This window comes from Candida pseudojiufengensis, assembly GCF_024610245.1.
Source record: "Candida pseudojiufengensis strain CBS 10847 chromosome Unknown scaffold36, whole genome shotgun sequence".
Taxonomy (NCBI): domain Eukaryota; kingdom Fungi; phylum Ascomycota; class Pichiomycetes; order Serinales; family Debaryomycetaceae; genus Lodderomyces; species Lodderomyces pseudojiufengensis.
In genome coordinates, this window is record NW_026261500.1 from 1 (window position 1) to 14,324 (window position 14,324).

Genomic DNA, 14,324 nt, shown 5'->3' on the forward strand with positions numbered 1-14,324 from the left:
AACAATCTTGAAACGCTATATGGTAGCAAATCAATGAGACACGTCCAAGAATTTATTTTTCAATATTTTTCATGGTAAAAAGAAAAATAGTGGCAACCAATATCAAAAAGAACCATCGTTGTTAATCATCAACGCAAATCAATTATCATAAATCTCATGTCAAAAGTGAAAAATGGAAATATTTCTTAAACTACCCGAAGAATTATGGATCTTAATTATCAAGTATATTAATGATGAATCAAAGATTGAGGAGTTATGTTTGATCCCAGCTTTACAAAAATATGCTATACAAGCAAGGTATTCCGAATTTGTAATTGATGGCCCAATAGCTCGTTCAAGCCCAATATGTCGTTCAGATGGATCAATAAAAAACTTATTAAAACTATATGAAGTATACAATTTCAAACCTTCAAGAATTATTCTTGAAGCAACTAAATTAAGTGAATTGCTCAAAGTACGTATTGCTGAGTCACAAGATACAAGGAACTTTGAAGTTGAAACTGTGAGTCTTTACGGTCACGCAGAATTTGAAATCAAGATAACAGAAGGAATGTATGTTGATTTAAAACTGATATTTAAAAAAGTCAATGTTATCGGGGTTTATATATCAGGATCTTATCCAATTAACCTCTTAGATAATGAAGTAATGGAACTTCAGACTTATTTGGAAGCCATTCAAACTAGCAAGATAGAGTTCATGAATTTGATTTATAGTAAGGGTTTTGCAGTTAAATTTCCTACATCTTTAAAGAAATTGAAGTTACATATGATCCCAGACAAAATTGAGATCAATTTGAGCGAATTACAAAGTCTTGAATATTTTGAATGCTGCAACTTAAAAGGAGTGAAATCAATAGATGCTCTTCATTTGTCTAAAACAATACGGTCCATCAAACTTGCGGGGTGTCAATTTGAAACCTTGGGAAACTTAAAAAACTATGATAACTTAAGGTCTTTTGGTATTGAGGCTCGTATTAATTTATTTGAAATGTTCAAGCTCACCTTCCCAGATTCATTGGAAAGGTTGATATTAGGTTCTTATTTTACTCATTACGATGTTATTGCTTTATCTAATGATGTGATAGGAGGAACAAACAATCATTTTGAAATTTCAGACTTCTCAGATGACATGAAATACTTACAAATTGGGTCCAAGTTCAAACTTCCTCCAAACCTAAAAGTGTTAGGGATTTATGGTATTCCAAAAAGTTTAGAGTTTAAATATATTCCAAGCTTAGGGGCACTCAATAGCTTGGAACTTTGTGGTATTAAAATTAGATTAAACGAAGTTTTTATTTCTTTACCAAGGATTATGATGAAACTTGAAATTAATCGTTGTGAAGTTAATGATGTTGAGAGGGACTTAAAATATCCTAAAGTAAGACAATTCAATTTTTTATACAATCAAGTATCCAATATTTTTCAAATAGATTTGAAAGAAATGGTAGATCTAGATCGATTGGAGATCTGTGAAAACACATTGGTTGTTCCGGGCTCTGAAGAAATAAAACTTGATCCTTTTCAATTCCTCATTGGTGAATATGATTTGCTTGATGAAACTAACGAATCTTTGAATAAGAAAAGAAAAGTAAGTAAAACATTTAAAACATTGCAAATTGATCTATCTGGTATCACATATATGAGTTTAAGTAGATCTGAATTCAATAACTCAGAAGGCACAGTCATCAATACTTCAAACGGCATTATCCAACTTCCTTCACAAATTTGTATTAAAGGCTGTACAATCTTGAAAACTTTGCACTTGTTTGACTTGGGGATTAAAATATTGGATTTACACAGATTTCCTCCTTCCTTGAGTGATTTACGAATGACAAATTTAGAGCTATTTCAAATAAAAGGTGAGTTCAGCTTGTTAAGTCAGTTAACAAAGTTATGGTTGGTTAAGATTGGAATCACTTATTCAATGTTGGTCTTGCAAAGGTTTCCATCAACGTTGAAAGATTTGGATTTATCTAAGAATAAGATTGAAGATTTGACTTGCTTAAAAATAGATAATTGTGACAAATTGCATCATTTGGTTTTGAAAGAAGTTACTGGACTGATAAACCCAAAGGGTGCAGATGAATTGAAGAAAATGTTGGTTGCATTAGCTCGTGATGCCTCTCAATCTTTTGGAGAAGTAACAACGTATGATTCAGAAGTTGTGTTTCGGGTCATTAATGGGAATGATAAGGATTAAACCAACCAATTTTATTTTGATTGCAATCAAATGTGAAATTGTTTGAATTTGTGAAACTGGATATAGTTATAATGAAATAAAATGTTTTGAGGTAACAACATCTGAAACTAACTTCTAGTATCTGAAATAATACAACTTTTAAAAAACTATTAAATAAATGTATTTTCTTTGTAGAAAGAATATCTCAGTGAGAAAACTAATTAATAAATTTAAAACGGTAAAAAATATTGGAAATTCGTCTATATCTAAGATAGTCTTTAAGCCTTAGACGAATTTCAATTGATGGTGATAACTAAACTGAAATTTTAGGTATTTCCATTGTCACTGAGGTAGGAAATATCTAGCTGACGCAATATTTACAACAAGTGTACTTTTACCACTACAAGTTCAATCTTATTTTAAATGAATCTTTTTCCAGATTAATGAGAACATCTTCCAATTGATTTAGCAAATATATATGTTTGGGATTATTGAAAAGATTGCCTATTCACTTATCAGTTTTCATTAAAACGATAAAGGTTGAAAAATAATTTAATTTTTGTCTGAATGTGAATTTTGGGTTATCTGATGTTCGACGAAGAACAAAAGAGATAAATGCTTTTACAAGAGGTCATGATTTTCATCAACATATTTTAAAATTCAAGAAGATATTCAAAATATTATTTAACTCATCTAATAAACTATAACTAAATATTAATTATAAACCAAAAAAATCAATTTTGTTTTGTTGGATGTGATAATCGTAAAACTCTTGTGGAACATCAACACCATTTTTTTCAAAATATTCAAAATATTGTTTAAAATATCTCATTTCAATAGTAGTAAAAAATGTGAAAACTTCTGAAACTCCATGTTTTTTATACTTTTCGATTCTAATAAGATAATTATCCAATTTAGTTGATTCAAAATCAATAACATATTCTTTACCTTTAATAAAATTACAATCATGAGTTACTAAAATTGCATCTTTATTTATTACCTCTTGTTCAATTGATTCAATTTCTGTGGGTGGTATTTTAGAAAATAATTGATATGCCCAAACTCCGTTTTGTCTTAAAGATATAGTTATTTTTCCAGCATCTTTTTTACTTGGAACAACGACAACAACATTTTCACCAAACTCTTTAGATTTTCTAATAAATGAATCTCTAAGCTTGAGTAATTCATTAACTTTAGCAATTAAAGCAATTTTTTTGGATTCTAAATCTCTACTTTCGATTTGATTTTTGGTCAATGATTTGAATTCTTTTTTGGATAAATTTGAGATATTTAAAGGATCATTGACATCAACTAAAACCAATTTTTTTTGCATATCTCTACCACCAGTTTTTATGTTATAATTGACATTTAATGTATCACTAAATTTGGTGATGAATGATTTGGCATCACTTGATAAACTTGTAGCAAACCAAACAAAAGTAGTTGATTCATTAAATCTAAATATTGCTTCCATAAATGATTCTTCTTGTACTTTCAAAAATAAATTCACTTTATCAATAATTACTAAACTTGTTTTGTAAGTTTTCAACTTATCTAAAAATACAGCTTCACAAAAATGATTAGGATGAATTATAAGATAATGTTGAGTCTTTTGAACAGCTACTGGGTTATAAATATTTCCATGAAATAGTTCTGATTTATTCAATTTGAGTGATAATAAAGCCATTATTTTCCATACAGAATCTGTAACTATAACCACCAGTGGTGAAACACATTCAGTTAAATTTCCTTCTTTATCACGGGAATTAATTAAATGTTCCATCGTAATAACAGCAGAACAATTTTGAATATCTTCTTGATCTTTAATTCCTATATTTAATATTGATCTTTGCTCTTTGATGCATGGTATTGTATATCCCATACTAGGAACAAATTCAATTTTATGTTCTTGCATGATTTCAAAAAGCTGTTCATTTATATATTTTTTCAAATCTACCATACAAGTTACGGGATCCATTATGTTTTCTCCTTCTGGTTTAAGACAATAATTTGAGTTGACATCAAAAAAGTCTGAGGTTGTTATAGTTTGTTGAGTACTAGACGATTCTTGTTGATTGATGTCTTTTAATCCTGGTGGATTTGATTTTGATTTTGATTTTGATTTTGATCTTGATCTTGATTTAGTTTTTGGTTTTGAATTTGATGTCTTCGATTTTGGAGGTAAATGAGGTAATTGAGATATAGTAGTTGGATTTTGACTCAATGAAGTTGTATTTGGATTTAAAGAAGAATTAGTTAATGAATTTTGAACAGATGATTGAATGTGTGGTGGTGTGATAATCAAATTATAATGTAAATTCAAAATTGATGATGATGATGATGATGATGATGATGATGAATTTGGTTTGAACTTTTTTGTTGGAGGTGATTGATACATTATTTGATGAATACTTTAATGAATTTGAATGATTAATCGTAATGATCATGAAACAAGAAAATCATTCATTATTTGAACTTTTTGAAGGAATTTCAACCTGTATTTATTTAAAAGTATTATATTGTTGAAATCATTTGTGTAATTCTTCATAATCGATATTTGATGATATTAATCATTTGGATGTTTAATAGTTAGAAAATGTATTAGATATTTTGATAATAAATTTTTATCAATTTAATTTTTTTCTTGTCAAAATTGTGTCGATACACTTTATAATTTATGCCGTAGAAAATTCAAAGTGTTGATCTATACAGTCAAATTTTAAGCTTTTAAAAAAGTATACACATTTTACAAAATGCCATAAAACTTTAAATTCTATTAAATTTTCATACCAAAAACTTGTAATTTTAATTCTATTAAATTTGATGAAGTTAATTTCCAAAGATTTGATTAATTATCCAGTAGCTGTAATAACCAGATATTCAATTAGCTTTATCTCTTTATAAATTGACAATAAAATTTGTTTAGAGTCTAATATGAAACATATAGTGTATGGTTTCACAAGTTTTAATTTTTAAACTATAGATTAAATTTACGATAGATCTAATTAATGTTTGTGTAATATCCCACAGAAAAAAAATATCAACTTATCAAACAAATTATTTTATACAGGAAAAGGGCATTTTTGAAAAATCATTATACATTTGTAACATATACCAAAATTATCAATCATTGAATACCAATTATGAATCACAACACAAAGAGTATCAACAGTATAAGAATGCTACAAAAATCCTTAGAAAATGCTTAATTTATGAAATGTTAATTTGTTATTGAACCATACTTCCAAATCATTTCAATTCAATCAACCTTTCATATAATAATGTATCAACCAAGACCAATTAAGAAATTTAAACCAAACTCATACTCATCATCATCAGCATTAACATCAACAGTATCATCAACAATATCAAATTTTAACTTCCGGTCATTTCCACCTCCTGATTCTCCAACAACTTCAGTATTGGATCAAAATTACAGAACAACACCAGATAATTCATCAAGTAACTACATTTATAATCAAAATAATTTCCTGCCTTTATCTATAAATCCAGACAATCAAGAATTCAATTCAGCTTCGAAGCCAATTCTTAATGAAATAGAAAGATTCAATTCAAAATATGCTGTAAAAACCAAAGGTGAAATTCCATTTGATCCAATAAGTGACACAACCGCTTTAAAAATAAGTTTAGGTAAAAGTTTATTTGATGTGATAAAAATGTATAAAATTGGATTTTTAACTAGCTTTGGCTATACAATTCCTAGTGTCAAAAACTCGAAATCAATTTTAAATTTATCAGTTAATGATCCGGATGAAATTCAAAAATGTATTGGGATTACAACAACATACTATTCATACAGATGCATAGATATTGAAACAATCAATAAAAGTGCTTCACCCGTGGTTATTTTGGTCACTGAAGCTGTTGACCCAGTAATGGATATATTAGAAAAATTAGAATTCTATGGTTTATTTATCAAAAACATATTCAATCCAAATGATATACAAAGACCACTGGATATACTTATAATTAGGCCATTTCAATTTTGTGAATCAATTTTGCAGGGAAATTTGAAAGTTCATGATACAAAGTTAGTTATCATAGATGATGTTGAAATATTTTTCAAACTTCAAAATATAGTTTTCAAGTTAACTTTGGATAAATTTAAAATATCAACAATTTTTGTTTGGTTTGCTAGTAAATTATCCAGTGAATTTAAATCCTATCTCATCAACTTCAATGATGTTATAAGCATTGAATATAATTACAAAAATTCCCTCGATAAGACAAATAAAAGATTAAAATTGGTCAAGTTCAAGAATCCATTAATTGTTTTGTCTCAAGCCGAACTCAACAAATTGCCCAAACATCAACGAAGAGAAAGAGTAAGAAAATCAAATCAACTTGCTTTACAAGCTAAAGTTGATGAACTAGTCAAAATTAAGGAATCATTTGCTAAAGATAATGAATTATTTGGTAAAAATGTTATTGTTTATGTAAAAGGTAGAAAAGATGCTGCTCAAATAGCTAATTCCTTAAGACAACAATCAATTCAAGCCTTTCATATATTTTCAAAACTTCCTTTCGAAGAAAAAGAAGAAATTGAACAAGCTGTAAGACAAAAAGATGCAATTTTAATTACTCATGATACAAGATTTTTAAAAGATAAAGGATTAATCATTGAATTTGAAGCTACAAGATTCAACAGCTATCTTAATAGAGTCAACAATTATGGAAAAAATGCAATTGAACATATTATCACTTTCTTTACTTTTGACGATATGAAATATTTCAAAAGTTACCAAATATTTTTTGAAAAAAATGGTATTGAAATTGCCAAAGAATTTTATGATCATCTTGATGAACAAAGTAATTAAATAAAATTTTTATACTTCAATAGTTGATAGTTAGTTATTTGTTTATATAGATATATATCTAGAAGCTAGTACTTCTTAAATTTTCAACATTTGTAGATTTGACTATTTACTCCAGATTATTTTTTGAGGAAATATCCTATGAATATGACGACAAAATAAGCAAATTATTAGCATCAACTAATTCATAAATGAATCTGGTTATGTAAAATGAGATCTAGTAATGGTAAAACAGGATAATTTCAATAGAAAAATTCTACTCAAATTAATTAAAAGCATCTATGCTTTTTGGAACTTGAAACTTTCTTATATTATCTTCTCCATGTTGGTCGTTAATTTAGAGGATGTTGAAATCAAAACTATACGGCTGAAACTAGGTCCTTGAAATCTTTTGATGAAGTATGAAATAAAAATTCCAAATGATATGATATTCTATAAATTCATTTCAGAGAAACATTTTTGTGACATGGAATTCTTAATTCCCATGTCATTTTAATTATTCTCGAATTCTTTACATATTCCACGAACAACTGAACCAATGAATAGTTTATACTCACACTGTTCTTTAAAACTTTAGACGGTGAAGCACATACCAACCATAGATGTTTCAAAGGCAATGCCTATCCAATTTGAAGTCACAACTTTAGCTAGTGGCTAATTTTTTGTCCACGGAATTTGAGTTGTTCCATAAATACAATCGAAAGTTTATTTCATGGTTACTGCTGAGCTGAGTGTAAAGATTTAATTAAGAAAACCCCGTTGATGATCTTAGAAAGATCACAGAATTTTTAATTTGAATAAATAATGATAGGCACCTTGTTTTAAATTTATACAGTTTAAAGAAATCAAAGAGTCGGAAGAATTATACCCAATTTATCTCAAATGATTTTCATTCAATTCAATCTTCATAAACAAAATTATCAGCCGTTTCATGATTTATGCTCAAGTTTATGGAGGTTGTAAGCATGATACGCAACTACTTTACAATATTATTTTCCAGTTCATGGATACTGTGATTTGAAATTATCTAATGTAAATTGGGTCTGTTGTATGTTTTATCAATCATCAATATTGAACTTACAAATCTTGCGGTCAAAAGTCCATTTGGATGTCATAACCAAGTAAAAAGGCTTATTGGATTGAAACGTAATACTCAAGCTCAATTTTTAACTGGACAAAAATCACGATTTTGAAAATTTTGAAGAAAGAATAGAATTTTGGTAATCAGGTTTCATATTTTCTTTTAAAAGAAGTAAATTTAGAATGTGGTAATAAATAAAGAAGTAAAAAAGATTGCTTTTGATGAATTATCTTTGGCATATTTAATTGAATTACACTTTCAGGAAAATTTTTGATAGACAATTTCAAAAAATTTATTAGAGTTTGTCTTCAAAGTTATGTTACAAACTAATAAACTGCTTTGAGAGCAATTTCGAAAACTTTGATGAAAAAGGCAAGATGTGTAACCATCGAGATACTGAATCCAATGAAGTTAATGTTGTTAATGAAAAACCCTTTTTACAAATTTTAATATAACAAAATGTTGTTAATGAAAAACCCTTTCTACAAATTTTAATTTAACAAATGGAACTATGATTATTAAGTTTGGTTTGTCTTAGACTCGAATCATCTCGCGTGCTGAGTTTGCTATATCGATTACGAATGGTTATTCTGATATTTCTTTGAGTTCTTGAATTAGACGAAACAATCTTGAAACGCTATATGGTAGCAAATCAATGAGACACGTCCAAGAATTTAATTTTCAATATTTTTCATGGTAAAAAGAAAAATAGTGGCAACCAATATCAAAAAGAACTATCGTTGTTAATTATCAACACAAACCAATTATCATAAATCTTATGTCAAAAGTAAAAGATGGAAATATTTCTTAAACTACCAGAAGAAATATGGATCTTAATTATCAAGTATATTAATAATAAATCAAAAATTGAAGAGTTATTCTTAATCCCGACTTTAAAAAGATATGCTATACAAGCAAGGTATTCTGAATTTGAACTTGATGGCTCAATAAGTCGTTTAGATGGATCAATAAAAGACTTACTAAATCTATATGAAGTATACAATTTCACACCTTCAAGAATCGTTCTTGAAGCAACCAAATTGAGTGAATTGTTAAATGTACCTATTGCTGAATTGCAGAATACAAGGAATTTTGAAGTTAAAACTAAGAATCCTTACGCTCACGCAGAATTTGAAATCAAGATAACAGACGGAATGAATGTTGATTTAAAACTGATATTTGAAAAAGTCAATGTTGTTGGGATTTGTTTATCAGGATCTAATCCATTTGATATCTTGAAAGTTGATGTAAATGAAATTAAAAATTATTTGGAAATCATCAAAACTAAAAAGTTAGAGCTTATGGAAACAATTTGTGGCAGTGATTTTGAGATTAATTTTCCTACATCTTTGAGAAAATTGGCATTAAATTTTATACGGGAAGATAGAGAGTTCAATTTTGATATTAATTTGAGTGATTTACATTGCCTTGAATATTTTGAATGCGGTGACTTAAATGGTGTAAAATCCTTAGATGCATTTCATTTGAGTAGGACAGTACGATCTATCATACTTTATGAATGTCAATTTGAAACTTTGGGAAACTTAAAAAGGTATGATAACTTAAGGTCCATCGAGGTTTATGATTGTAAGAATTTATTCGGAATGTTCAAGTGCACTTTCCCAAAATCATTGGAACGATTGATATTATGTCCTGATTTTGAAGAATCTGATATTGCTGAATTATATACGTTTGTGAAAGCAGGAATAAATAAACATTTTGAAATTTCGGAATTCTCAAATGACGGGAAATATTTACAGGTAGGGTCCAACTTCAAACTTCTTTCAAACCCAAAAGTTTTAGTAATTTATAGCCGTGATTACGTGGGTTTAATGTTTGGGTATAATTCAGGCTTAGCTGCACTCAATAGTTTGGAGCTTTGGGGCATTAAAATTACATTAAACGAGGTTTTTATTTCTTTACCAAGGATTATGATGAAACTAAGAATTATTTGTTGTGTTGTTACAAATGTTGATAGGGAGTTAAAATATCCTAAAGTAAGACAATTCGATTTTTTATACAATCAAGTATCCAATATTTTTCAAATTGATTTGAAAGGAATGGTAAATTTAAATCATTTAGAGATCAGAAACAATTCTTTGGTAGTACCGGGCTCTGAAGAGATAAAACTTGATCCTTGTCAATTCCTCACTGGTGAATATGATATGCTTGATGAAACTAGCGAATTTTTGAATAAGAAAAGAAAAGTAAGTAAAACATTTGAAACATGTCAAATTGATCTATCTGGTATCACATATATGAGTTTAAGTAGATCTGAATTCAATAACTCAGAAGGCACAGTCATCAATACTTCAAACGGCATTATCCAACTTCCTTCACAAATTTGTATTAAAGGCTGTACAATCTTGAAGACTTTGCACTTGTTTGACTTGGGAATTAAAATATTGGATTTACACAGATTTCCTCCTTCCTTGAGTGATTTACAAATGACAAATTTAGAGATAATTCAAATAAAAGGTGAGTTCAGCTTGTTAAATCAATTAACAAAGTTATGGTTGGTCAACATTGGAATCACTTCTTCAATGTTGGTCCAGCAAAGGTTTCCATCAACGTTGAAAGATTTGGATTTATCTAAAAATCAAATTGAGGATTTGACTTGCTTACATATAGATAATTGTAAAGAATTGCATCATTTAATTTTGAATCAAGTAACTGGACTGCTAAATCCAAAAGGTGCTGATGAATTGAAGAAAATGTTTGTTGAGTTAGTTGGTATTTCCCGTCCATCTTTAGGAGAAGTAACAACGTATGATTTAAAAGTTGTGTTTCGGATAGTTGATGGGATTGCTGAAGAGTAAATGAACCTTCAAAATTTAACTCGATTACAATTAATGGCCAAAATTATATAAATTGGTGGAGCTGAATATAGATATAATAAAATAAAATTATATTTCTGAATCATTATATACGTGGTCGACCAATCACGTCTCGATTAATTGTAGTACATTCTCTGCAAAAACTTCACACTGGGAGTATCAAATGATAACTTTATGACAAACCCTTTTGAAAATCTAATTTACTTACATTGGCAGTTTAAAGCTAATTCGCTGAAAATTTGAAAGAGCTAATTTAAGCAAGGAAAAGTTTGATTGGAAGTGTGCAAAGTTGAATCAGTTCAACATGTAGAGTCCAGAGTTAGTAGCTGGGAAAAAGACTTCGGTTCATTTATAACATTATTTCCATTCACTGATCCTAAAAACACTGGATAGTTTCACTTATTTTGTTTTATTGATCTTACTATAAATGAATAGCTTCTTGATTTTATAATAATCGAATAGACTGGTGAATTAACTTCTTCAATAGAAATTAATGTGTATACTTAATTTTGCAAATTGTGCATGTTCAAGACAAAACCATTTTAATAAATTTTACCCAGTATTTTAAATCAATTTCGTTTTGTTGAAAGGAATTACTAAATTAGTTTTTGATTTTAGATAATTTTGCATGAATTTTATTGTTCACATCTTATATCTTCAATTAGTTCATCACTTCTTATTTTTTATGTAATATTGGCTTGTTGAATTAAATATAGTGTTGATTAAGATGATATTTTCTTTCCAGAACAGAACAATTTCAACAATATGTTCATAAGTTCAAGAACAAAAGAATAATCCAAATAAAGAGACCTCTAAGGGGAAAGTGATTATTGTTAACGTTGATATTAAATATGGTCGAATGAGAATTTAAATTTATCGTGCATTGGTACACTACATTTTTACATAACGCAAAAAAAGCGCTTTAAAAAATACGGTGGAAATTGCGCTTAATTAGAAATAAAGAGAAAAGAGAAAACAGAAAACTTTAAGTTTTGAAACAAACATCGAAAAGTAATATATTATTAAAATATATACCGAAAAAACAATAACAAAACTATGAAATTAAAAACAACAACTATGAAAACTGTTATAAAAATCAACTAATTTAATAGTTTTCATCAAAATTAAAGCATCAAAGCAATACCTAATCACGAATTTTCAAACCATTTATTTCTGGATCAATGCAAAATACTGAAAGACATGGCTTATAATCTTTACATTCAATATCATCAAAAGCTGTTACACGATTTGATAAATTTGCCAAGGATTCACTTTGATAATATTTTACTGAAATTTCTTTCAAAGGGTTTGCCTGATTTTCAATGAATTTTGCACTTATATTTTGAAAACCTGCAATTTCACTCTTTTTCCATTTTCTTAATTTTTTAGCCAATTTTTCATCATATGGATGTTGAGTTTCTTTGAATGGGAATGCATTTGCATGTTTATATGTTAATTGAATTTTCGTGGTACTGGCTGGTCGATCAGGTAATACATCTTCATCATCATCATCAACAGTATTTTCATCACCACTATCTTCAGAATCAGATTCAAAAATAATCCCGCTAATATCATCTAACAATTTTTGAGAAGTGATATGATTGTGTAACAAATTTCTTGCATATAAGGACATGATTAATGGTACTTTATGTTCAAGATCGATATATAAACAACTTAAAACATTATTCAAAGGTCTTACCGTCCAAGCATAATTCAATTCTGGTCTTGGGGTGAATATAAATAAATCAATTTCAATTGTATTTGCAGTATCAGCTACAAACCATGTTTCTTCATTAAAACTTTCAAACTTTTTTAAAATTTTGCAATCTAAATGTAAAACAATTGAATTTGATTTATTTTCAAAATCAACTTTAATATCATAACCTCTTGATTTCCAAAATAATAATAAGTATTTTGCAATATGTTTTAAATAATCTGGCTGTTCATTATTTAATATGATATCTCCATTTGCATATAAATCATAAATGACTTTGAACCCATCTGCAGGTAAAGTTGGAAATTTTGATATGTTAGAATTTATGGAAGCAACGTAGGTTTCCACTGCCCCTTTTGAATTTTTTATTGTGGTATGATAGAAATCAATTTCCACATTATTGGTACTTGGATATGATGAAGATGATGTTGAAGTCATTTTTTAATTTTGAGAACTCAATAATGGCATAAAGTGGTGATTTTATGTGAGTTGATGAGTTGATAAAACTTTGAATTTAAAAAAAAGACCAGTAAAATTAAAGTTTAAATCTAGTTTTTTGAAATTAATTGTATTTATATATTAAAAATTATTATAACGACTTTATAGTAATAAAACTATACGACATGAATGAAAGAAATAAAAATAAATCTACACCAATATTAATTTTACTAATTCACGATTAGATTTAATAAAAAACTTAAATTTAGTATGATAGAGCTAAATTCAGGTCAATGGGTGATAGGTTTATGGTAAAAACAAAATACTTATTAACTATACTATTGGTTTCAAACTTCATGTCACTTTCAAAAAAATATATATATAAACTTAATGTCGTTCTGACTTTTAATTAAATTCAAATTTATATGCAAGAGTCGTGTCCTGGTCATGTTTCAGATTTAGTATCGTCTAAATTATCAACAACTAAGAAAAAATAAATAATTAATTTTCTTCTCCACTTGATTACCACATAACTTTAATTAATGACTTATTCCGTTTCATTTAATATTTGAGTCTCTGTTTGTCCCTTTTATTTTGTTGTTTAATATATCATTTAGCTGAAAATCATGAACCAAGTCATAAATTGATTGTTTCTTGTTTTTTTTGCCAATATAGAAGTGATTTATTTGCTTAGCTTTGAGGTTTTGTGGAACTTTTCTGCTATATTCAGAACATCTCTAGGCTGTTTCATTTTGATTTCATAACCTTTAAAGTTAAATGGTCAATTCATGAACGCATAAAAGTTGCATATTTAAACTCACTTTCTATTATCAAGACTCTACCGAATCAATATTATTTGGAATATACTTTATCAGCAACCTAGTTGATCAATTTGATATTTCAATTTCGGCTAGACACTAAGTTCGTTTGTTGTAACTTCTGATATTAATGGTGATTTACTGTAAAGCATTCAAAATTTGAATAGTTCAATATAATTGGAGTATAAGAGACACGTTGATCAAAAATATCAAAGCACATCAAAAAAAAAAAAGTTGTATCTTTCGTTATCTTTCATTACATTTCTCTACTTAGTTTTTGCATACAATGTACTTTATGTAATTAAAACTTATATGAAGCCTCTGAATAGACTTAGTTTGGCTTGGTGCTGCAGGTTACGTTGATTATACTACTAAATGTTGTGAAGAAGATTCAGGAATTACAACTTTCGCTGATGAATTTG

At 27.9% G+C, this 14,324-nt stretch overlaps 5 protein-coding genes across 5 annotated transcripts; 3 read left to right on the forward strand and 2 right to left on the reverse strand. All coding sequences in view use genetic code 12, as the record gives it.

Annotated features, from left to right (window-relative positions):
• Positions 1-172: 172 nt before the first annotated feature.
• Positions 173-2,200, forward strand: KGF55_000023 (uncharacterized protein; the record flags this gene model as incomplete). Its single annotated transcript, XM_051756964.1, has 1 exon — positions 173-2,200. One exon carries the CDS (start codon positions 173-175, stop codon positions 2,198-2,200), a length of 2,028 nt encoding a protein of 675 aa, XP_051617252.1.
• A 697-nt stretch (positions 2,201-2,897) lies between these two features.
• Positions 2,898-4,577, reverse strand: KGF55_000024 (uncharacterized protein; the record flags this gene model as incomplete). Its single annotated transcript, XM_051757075.1, has 1 exon — positions 2,898-4,577. The coding sequence occupies one exon, from the start codon at positions 4,575-4,577 to the stop codon at positions 2,898-2,900; it is 1,680 nt and encodes a 559-aa protein (XP_051617253.1).
• Positions 4,578-5,460: 883 nt separating this feature from the next.
• KGF55_000025 (uncharacterized protein) lies at positions 5,461-7,017 on the forward strand (the record flags this gene model as incomplete). The annotated part of the gene is made up of 1 exon (XM_051757186.1): positions 5,461-7,017. One exon carries the CDS (start codon positions 5,461-5,463, stop codon positions 7,015-7,017), a length of 1,557 nt encoding a protein of 518 aa, XP_051617254.1.
• Positions 7,018-8,889: 1,872 nt separating this feature from the next.
• KGF55_000026 (uncharacterized protein) lies at positions 8,890-10,914 on the forward strand (the record flags this gene model as incomplete). Its single annotated transcript, XM_051757297.1, has 1 exon — positions 8,890-10,914. One exon carries the CDS (start codon positions 8,890-8,892, stop codon positions 10,912-10,914), a length of 2,025 nt encoding a protein of 674 aa, XP_051617255.1.
• Positions 10,915-12,076: 1,162 nt separating this feature from the next.
• Positions 12,077-13,084, reverse strand: KGF55_000027 (uncharacterized protein; the record flags this gene model as incomplete). Its single annotated transcript, XM_051757408.1, has 1 exon — positions 12,077-13,084. The coding sequence occupies one exon, from the start codon at positions 13,082-13,084 to the stop codon at positions 12,077-12,079; it is 1,008 nt and encodes a 335-aa protein (XP_051617256.1).
• Between the last annotated feature and the right edge of the window lie 1,240 nt (positions 13,085-14,324).